This window comes from Protomyctophum parallelum, assembly GCF_964188405.1.
Source record: "Protomyctophum parallelum genome assembly, chromosome: 14".
In the NCBI taxonomy this organism is placed as follows: Eukaryota; Metazoa; Chordata; class Actinopteri; order Myctophiformes; family Myctophidae; genus Protomyctophum; species Protomyctophum parallelum.
The window spans coordinates 30,488,144-30,498,018 of record NC_139709.1 but is presented as its reverse complement, the minus strand read 5'-3'; the positions used below and the strand labels follow the sequence as shown (position 1 = coordinate 30,498,018).

Genomic DNA, 9,875 nt, shown 5'->3' with positions numbered 1-9,875 from the left:
CAGGGGGAAAAAAAGAACTGAACCGGTTCATATGGTCCAGATTCCATCTGCACTGTTCAGTAGTTGACACTGTAGTTGACACTGCTGCTTGTGAATGCTCCAACTGTAGGATGTTGGTCTTACAATAGCCTGAGCTAACGTGTTAGGTTTCTGGTCTAGAGGGGCGGGTCGCGGCTCAGATTTGCGCACGCCCTAATTGGATCTCATCGATCTGTCCATCACCCCCGGCCCCTCCTCTCCCCCTAGTGCAGCGCTACGTCACATCATTTGGAGCGACGCCAACCCGGAAGGGTTGACTCCCACTTTTAGACCAGAGCGGCCAATGCGTTCCTCCAGGCTTTCAATTTTTGTACCAACAAAAATGAAAGCCTGGTACCGAGGCTAGTCTTACAATTACCATGAACTTTTGGTGACTTACATTGGCCAGCAGGACCATTTAGGATTTTAGGATGCACAAAACAGGACCTATGTATAGCTATATTAATAGTTGATCTTTGAAATATATTTTTGATATATCTTCTTTTCTACTGTATTGCTACTGCTGCAAAGAAGCCAAATTAATTCACTTTCTTCAGAAATTTTAATCTTGTCTTCATCAGGCATTCACACTACCAACAAAAACACGACAAACAAAATGTTACTTTTTTTTATACTTTATTATAGGATTTTTTTCCCTCCTTCTCAACCTAACTGTTATACACAGCGCTCTCAATGTCATGGCTTTTTTTTTGTCTTAAATACTCTCTCCATTCTATAAAGAAAAACTGTAAAAATATTTACTTATAACTAATTAAAAGATCTCTTAAGGGAACAGGACAGAGGAATCAAAGAGGGTATTTGTCTGTGGTCCTTATGTTATTCCTTGGGCACTGGGGCAGTTCTTGGGGGTCCATAAAGATGGGTGAGGGGGAGTTACATCCAGCTGGGGGTTTCACCGCGAGGAAGGGGTGGTGTTACCGTTTAAAGAATACCTGGAGGGACAAAGAAAAAGTGGAGTTAGAAAGACATCAACACTTAATCTCTCCAAATAAAACACCTAGATCTGCTATTTTCCGCCTATAATAACAGGGCAGGTTGAAAATGGTCTGTCAGTGGGTATTGCACGCACGCACGCACACACGAATGAAACAAGAGCTGGCGACTAAAAGCTGCATTGAATCCTACATTGGTAACTTCAAACTTGACATACAAGGTTTCCTCCCAACAGTGACGATATATACTACTATATCACAGTTAAATGTTAACCTGCGCACTCTCTCCATCATGTGTGTGACCAAGCGGTCAGAGATGCCAGGACAGGACTCCTCAGCAAGGTTGAAGGCATTCTCCAGTTCCTCAATGGCTCCTACACCGCCACCATTGGCTCGTCGCTTCTCCTTCAGCTGAACAAATAGTATATTTACATTAAATACTTCATAGGCAGCCGCATAATACAACATGGGTGAAGTTACAGCCACTGTTCTCGTCACATGGTGCCAGGTTTGGTGACCCTCGCAACCGAGTTTCCTCAGCTAGCTGTACACATGATGCTAGTTGATTCCTTCTATTTCTACTAATCAGCTGGACAAAAGCAGTCTTGTATTAACCCGGTCGATGCCAAATTTTGCACACACACTCCCTGGATGCCAACGATGAACCTCTGCCCCAAAATTTCCAGAACGGCCTGTTATAGCGCCACCAGGAGGCCGCTTTGTGCAAAACAAGTTTTTGCACAGTACACTTACAGATTTTGTCCAAACATCGCGCAAATTGGTACACAGTCTCTCTAGAGCCATTCAACGAAACGGGTCTTTCAGATTTGTCAGACTCCATCCTGATTGGTTAAGATTGGCTTCCAAAGTTCACAGGAGTGCTCAGTTTCAAACAAAATGCTGCAAATCATGAACACATCGCGTGATTTCCGTGAAATTGTGCATGCACATTCCCACTAGGCCGAGGAAGAAATGCCACATGAACAATTTCAACTCAGCCTCAAGGTGGCGCTATAACTGGCCAAAAAGTGTTTTACCTCTAATTTACTTTTGTTGCCCTTTTATCCAACCACCAGATGAAGGCAAGCTGCAATGTCCTACATTCCTATCCTGGTGGAGACCTGTGCCCAGAAGGGCACTTTTTCTAGTTGACTGTAAATTTGGCGTACCTCTCTGAAGATGGGCGTAACCAAGGCAGACAAACATTGTGACTTCGGTTGCCTTGGTTTCACCAAATCCGCTGACTGGAAACAAAATTAGAAGGGTATTAGATGTGTTAATACAGAATCTCTGAGACTGCACAAATGTATGGGTCCATTTGATGACATAGGTATGTACAGTACCAGAGCTTAATGGATTGTGTACAGAGCATGCATGTGTAAGTGTGCACGCGCACATACATCGGAATCTGTGTGTGTGTATCCCTGCTGCAAATGGTGCAGGGTTGTGGGTCGAACTGTGGGGAAGGTCCATATGGGGCACTGGGGGTCATCACCATCAGCATCCCTAAAAACAAGAGAAGCCTGTATCATGTGTGGAATAACACATTTAAGGGGAATGCTTATGTAGAAAACAGGTCCTATACTGTATGTACGTGTGTGTGTGTGTCTGTGCATTGTGCTTCAGTCACAACATAACTTGGCAATGAGAATACGATGAACAACAGAAAGCAAGTAAAACAGCAAATTCCAGTAACAGCACTTTAACTGCCCTACCATAGTTAAAGCATTAGATGATTTGTATACGTATGTGTGCACGTTCCTCGCTGTATTATTGACTTGGCATTCAGATAAGCTCTGAAACAACAACAACCACATACCAGCCTTTAGCTGCATATATAGGGCCTACACAGTATTAGAGATATGTGCTGGTAAGCTGATGATCCCGATAATTTGTGCCGTTAGTGGTACAGACCAATCTACAGTAAAACAGTATGACCGAAACAAAAGTTGAAAACTCTCGCCATAAACCACTTTCAACCTGGCCCTATTTTGGGCATGTTAATATATAAACAAATAGCAGATTTACAAGCCCACTTTGTGTCGCACCATGATTCGTTGTGAGCGTACGATGAAGTACTGTATATAGAGCTTAAGAGGCTAACGACAAAGAGACATTTTTCGCTGGAACGACGTTTTCACTGGAAGTCTGTGGGAGATGTAGAGCGGTGCACTGGGGACTACTTGCATGTCTGAGTCGTCTGAGCTAGACTCGTCTCCATGGCCCTCTGACTTCCAGCGCCGGTAGCGGTCGATGAGCTCTGTTAGGTAGGGTGTCTTCTTGGTGTAGCGTGTGATGAACTTGTGCTTTACCAACTCCTTAGCCGTCGGCCTCTGCGTGAAGAGCAGGAGAGCAGACAGACAAAAGTTATTTTTTTGTAATCATAGCATCTTTAAACAAAGAGTCCTTAGTCAAATTACGTTTATTTGAGCCTTTTTGCTCAGGGCATTGGGCTAAGTCCGAACATTAGAGACAATACAATGCAAACCACACTTCCTATTGGAATAAGTCATCCAGTCACAAAAATAGAGCGGTTTTACTAGAATAACAAAAAAAAATGTTTCAAGTTTGAACCCAAGCTTGACTCATCAGAGCATGATTTCTGATCTCAAGTTGGTAACTAGAAGTATCTAGTTAAGTATTTATTCAAACAAGGCGTCTAAAAGCCTAAAAGTGTCCTTCAGAAGTAGGAAAGGATCTGTTTTTTTGGATGGGCTTGTCGATCTAGTTCGGACTGGGGAGACATTAGAAGTTCTGAATGACGTAAATTTGTAGTTATATCACCTCCCTTTTCCGAAAACTTCCGAAGGAGCATGTATTGTGCTCAACACTTCCATAGTACCTTTGAGATGGTACCAGATGGATGCCTAAAAAAAGTGATACTTGACTGACTCACAAAGCGGGGGTCTTTATTGAGACAGGCCTCCACAAAGTCTTTGAAAGGTTTGCTGTAGGAGCCCTCCAGAGTGGGAGGGGTGTTCTTAGGGATGAGGAACAAAACCCGCATGGGATGCAGGTCTGAATTGGGCGGCTCCCCTTTGGCCAGTTCAATGGCAGTGATTCCCAAGGACCAGATATCTGCCTGATGGGGGGAGGGGGATGGAGAGAGAGAGAGACATCTTTTTTTTTCTTTTTTTTTAACAAAGTAAAACTTATCTTTTACCAAATGAACAACACTGAACCTTCCAAGCACGTTTATAATAGACCCGAATATTGAAGCAGACAAGACTGCAACTGAACTGAAATCAAATAAACAAGTTATCTGTGGTTTAACCCATTCTGACCTGAGATCAGATTCATACGAGGTTTCCGCCGGACACACACTGGTCTGATGAACCCATTCTGACCCGAGATCAGATTCTAAAAATGTCAGTCGCTCTTCGATTTTTCAAAAATAGCAGACCTACAAGCTCGTATCGCGCCACTCGGTGGCGCGATATGAGCTTGTAGATCTGCTATTTTTAAATAGCTAAAGCATAACATGATGCTGACACCAAAATGGGTGCCCGTTCAGAATGGGTTAATGCGTCGACTCTGGTCTCACCTTGAAGTCATACGCCGACTGTTTGATGACCTCTGGAGCCATCCAGAAGGGCGTGCCCACAAATGTGTTTCTCTTTATCTGAGTGTCTGTCAGCTGACCGGCCACACCAAAGTCTGCCAGCTTCACGTCTCCCTGCTCTGACAGTAGCACATTGGCAGCTGGAAGGTAGGGTAGAAAGAAATAAAGAGGTAAAGAAAGAAAGAAGTAAGTGCTAACGACCAAGGCACGTCAGCAAGACAACTGAAAGCAAGCATTCAGTCTATATTATTAATGTTAACAATTTATCATTCTAGAATGGCTGTCCATTATAAATGACTAATATTCCGCCTAGGGATGGGATGATAATCGTTATCATTTCTTGATAGAACAAGAATAAAGAATAACAATCATATAAATGAATAAACTCACAATCATGTCGCATTGAGAATTGTCTGTCATACACTATGAGACATGAGTACTTCTGTACAAAAGTACTCGTCCGCAGTCTACTATACATCAAATCTCTTCATCAAAAATAACATTAGCCAAAAATATATCTACAAGCTCAGCTTTATTTTTTGGCTAATGTTCCCCTAAGAATATGAATGCTGGGATGCAAGTGGTTAACAAAAGTGTAATTTTAAAAGATGTTAAGTGTATTTTGACATTTCTGTCTATGAAAAACATCACCCTAAAGCTGGGGTGGGCATCATACTGACTTCAATAAAGTGAGTGAACGGCCACACATTGTAAGAAACACATAGTGCTGATTTATGTTAAAACTGCATGAATTTGGTAGAATGCTGTACTGTACTGTATCACTCTGGTGTACATAAAACAATCTAGGTCAATGCGATATCAACGTCTAAATCATGAGCCTATAAATGTATATACAGTATCTTTTATGATATGCACCTCTCCATAGGTCACTGATAAGACGCATGGCATTATGTTATAAATATGGACTCAAGGAACTGTTTCACTGTTACATTAAAACATAAAACGATACGTCATACGGATGGAATATGGAATGCAGATGTACTCAAATGCTAAATATTTATTACTATAAATTGGAGTAGAGTTAAATTAATTTGTCTCAAAACCACTAATATATGGTAGCCTATTAGATTGTAGATTTTGTTTTGGGGGGGATATTTTCTTTTTCTTTGAGGACTCCGAGGGCCGGATTTAGATGGTCCGGCCATGTGTGCACTAAAGCATGTTAGATGAGATATGATACATTATAATGCCAACCCTTTCAGCTGAAGGAAATACAACACAGTACTCAGGAAGTACCTGAATGAGTGCATCTATTCTCTCCAGGTGTTGCTTCTGCATTATGGTAATACGTTACCTTTGATATCTCTGTGTATCTTCCTTTCGGAGTGCAAGTATTCCAGTCCCTTCAGTATTTCCCTCAGTATGGTGGCAATGTAAGTCTCTTCAAGAGGCCCTGGACGCAGCTGAGACAAACAGGAGTGGTTAGAATATGGCCCAGATAAAAGAGAAACTGATGTTAGGATGGAGACAGAAAAATCTAAGACTCCATGTGACCAGCCTGTGACATTAGTCATCTATGACAGATCTATACGACATATGGCTTCAAATTTGGTCTAGATTTCAGTCCGATCAGAGCCCCATTGACTTTAACTATGAAGATTATAAAGACAGACAGACAGACACTCTACTCTAATGATACTCTACTAGAATGCTCGCCTCTGAGGAGCCATGTCGTAAAAAATAAATAAAGAATGGCTTAAGGAACAATATCAGATTCCAGTTAATGGTATTATGTACTTTTTTTAAATGTTTTTTTTTTCAGCTTTCGCCTTTATTTCATTTTTTTTAATAGAAGGACAGACAGTAGGCTGACAGGAAATGGGGGAGAGAGATGGGGAGTGACATGCAGTGAAGGCCGTCGGTATCTGGAGTCGAACCCCGCGACACACTGCCAGGCTCAGGCCAAGGTGCCTGGACTGCTAAGCCATGGCCCAGGCCTGTACTAGGTTTTTTTAAACTAAATTAATATTGACCTACCAGATCTAGAGCAGAACCTCCTCCTAAATACTCCATGATAATCCATAACTTGGTCCCCTGAGAAAATAGAAAAGCAAGTTACTAGACAAAAAAATACAGATCTGAGTCACATGAGTTACATAGGCATTGCTGTTGACAAGCACATTCACTATGACATTAGTAATGTATGCGTGTCACACATTATCAGTTTCATTTAAAAGTGGGCCTTTCCTCATTATTCAGCCTATGATCGATAGTTCCATCTCTGTGTGTCGGTACTCGGTAGGTCTTTCCTCACCTTCAGGTATGATCCGTAGTACTTTGTGACAAAGGGACTGTCACACTGGCTCAACACTGTGATCTCCTGTTGAATGTCCTCAATCTCATCCTCGGCCTCCTCCAGGTCTATGATTTTAATGGCCACCACCTCTTTAGTGCGATTGTTGATGCCTTTGTAGACCTCGCCGAAGGAGCCCTTCCCAATACGCTCCTGCTTGGTGAAGTACTCCTCCGGGTCCAGCCGGGAATTCTGGGCCGCCGGCGAAAAGAGGGACAGTGGCATTATGAGTGCAGTGCAGTGCAGTGCATTATGTTTTGTTTGAGTAGTGTATTGTGTTGTCACTGTGTGTTTGTGTGTGTGTTAAGCCCTAACCACACCAAAGGGTCACCATGCAACTCCTTGGGTCCAAACGGTTGGAAGGAGTTAACGCTAAAACCGTCTCGACCCTTTGGTGTGGTTTGGGCCATTGAATTCCATGCGTTGAATCACTAGGGTCAACGTGCAACAAGACATATCACACCGCAGGGACAACGCTAAAACCGTCTTGACCCTTTGGTGTGGTTAGGGCTTTAGCCCAAGTGGAATGAATGTGATGAAAGCAAAAAAAGATAATTTCCCATCAGTGGGATTGTCACAGGGAAGTCACAGGGAAGTTGTCACAGGTCATCCACCTGGATCTGTGTCGTAACACGTTAGTCATTGGACTCTTGATCACAGCCTGGTCCATGGGAAAGTTCAATACTGTATATATTTTATACTTCAATAAACTAATCCAATGCTCATAATAAAAAGGAAAACGGGTGACTAGTTTATCTTTATCTGCTACCAGTACTGACACTTTCATACTCACAGCACAATTAGTTCACCACTCTGACACTGTGCCAATATATAATTTAAGATGCATGACATTTCTAAATTGAGTGGTAACAGTGTTTCCACTCTGGGTAACAAGCATACTTATTATATGGGGCTAACAATTAACTGTTCTGGAATAACAATTACCATTTTTAAATGCACAATTATTGGAAAAATAATGCTGCAGACAATCTGAAATTATGAGATCACATTTGTCATAATATCCGATCACACCATTGTTGTTGACTAGAGGAAGATTAAACTGAATGGATCTGGGGATGGGCGTGTACCAAATCTGATCACTAGCGTCGCCAATCTCTGGATGGTGATGATGTGATCTAATGATTCCATGATGCCACCCACGCCCACAGACCCACACACACGTATTCATTGAAAGCCTTGCATCCATGGGGGTTCGTCTTGTCTAGGAAATGAGGGAGGTGACAGGTCCCGAATCATGCCGAATGTAACATTACTGTACCTGGTTTTGCATGTCTCGAAGGTGCGCCATCCCCTCGGCGGGTTTGACAGGAAAGGGGCAGTCGCCCCCTCTCCGCCTGTGTTATGAGGTTTTAAGTCTTAAAATTCTTCTTTTTCCGCCCTCCTCCTCTTCCCCAACTCCCCCAGTAGCTGTCTAGGAAGCTAGGTGGCTAGCCAGCAAGCTAGTGAGATATAGATAAACACCCAGGCTTTTGGCTTCAACAGGGATGTCACTCCGCGCAGTGTTTTCGGCCTCGAAGTCCCCCAACAGCGGCCTCAGCAGCCCGACAGGAACGCCAGCTATGTGTCGTGGGACTCCATGTATATGAGCCGCGATAAGCAGAGGGGAGAAATGTCAATATTTAATTCATATCAAGGAGCGATCGCTCCGTCTGTTCTTCATTTGTGGCTTCAGGAGGACAAAATAATGGCCCAGACAAACTGGGCGCCTGCGCAATGAGGCATTTGCGAGACTAGGTTTGTGGGAGTTGTATTTCCTTTGTACAGGTTGGTTACATGATGATAGTCTCAACTCTTTACTAGCTCCGTCAATTAGCTGTCGCCTGTCGGTTAATTAATATGTGGTGTTTTCAGGACATGGGTATCCTGGCTGTTCTTTCATTTTACGCTAGAAAGAATGTGGGAAAAAAACAACAACACCGCATAGTAGTACTAGTTCTTCTTTAGCCTAAGATTTAGAGTAGACTCTCGTAGATGTATTTGATCGATTTTTACATCCCCGTGTGTGGTCACGTGTTGGACAGACACCGTAGAGCCCTTTCAAGTGTACACATGCAAAATATAAAGGTGCTTACCCTTTTGCCCCGAATGTTAAAGAGGCTGTCGGCGTGCTTGTGCAATGTATTAGTCCGTAGTTTTCAATAAATAAGTGTTTAATTCGGTTTGTGGCCGATAAGGTCGGAGGTTCGCAATGGCCATAGATGGCGGTAGTGAGGGGGCGCCTCCGGCGAAAGCTGTTATTGCGCTCAATGTAAACAGGAAGTAAATGAGGGGGTAATGGCGCTCGGTCACAAACGGGACTTATTTATTGAATACGACGGACTAGGCGACTAGTACATTACACAGACACGAAGGCAGCCTGTCTAACATTTGGGGTAAGAGGGTAAGCACCTTTTATAATTTGCATTTGTACATGTTCGCAGTTGCAGGGGCTCAGCGGGGTCTGTCCACCACAGGGGAAAGTGGACTTGAAGTCTTGGACTCGAGTGAAAATGTCATCGATCAAACACATTATGCTAGTTCTTAGAGGCCGAGTCAAATACGCAGTCGCACGCACAATGCAATTGCAATCTGCAATCAACTGATGTTCTACCAGACCAGTACACCAAAGCTCGCCATGCTTATCGTTTGGTTTGAAGGAAAATAAAGCGTTCCCGCCCAGTTTCGAACTGTGGACCTTTCGCGTGTTAGGCGAACGTGATAACCACTACACTACTGGAACCGGGCAGCACTTTCCACGAACACATGACAAAATAAACGGAATCGTTACTTCCCATCACTTGCCAATCCACCCAATCCCACCACATGCATGTCGCACAACGCACATTATGGGATTAAAAGGTGCCATTAGATTTGTATTGTAATGATACCCCTGAAACATGACTGTCATTAGTGTAATATCATTCAAGATGATATTGGCATGAAAGTAGCTCTGGTTCATAGCCTTACTGCTCTTGCTGCCGTTGCATTATTGAAGGCATTTAGAGCAGGGGTGCACAAAAGGTAGATC

General features: G+C 43.2%; 1 protein-coding gene across 1 annotated transcript; it reads right to left on the bottom strand.

Annotated features, from left to right (window-relative positions):
* Window positions 1–912: 912 nt before the first annotated feature.
* On the bottom strand, window positions 913–8,535 carry stk25b (serine/threonine kinase 25b). The gene is made up of 11 exons (XM_083782977.1): window positions 8,127–8,535; window positions 6,809–7,039; window positions 6,532–6,588; window positions 5,849–5,957; window positions 4,516–4,673; window positions 3,868–4,053; window positions 3,159–3,304; window positions 2,372–2,477; window positions 2,141–2,215; window positions 1,246–1,382; window positions 913–971 (listed from the first exon to the last, which is right to left on the bottom strand). Exons 1-11 carry the CDS (start codon window positions 8,154–8,156, stop codon window positions 932–934), a joined length of 1,275 nt encoding a protein of 424 aa, XP_083639103.1. The 5' UTR covers window positions 8,157–8,535; the 3' UTR covers window positions 913–931.
* Between the last annotated feature and the right edge of the window lie 1,340 nt (window positions 8,536–9,875).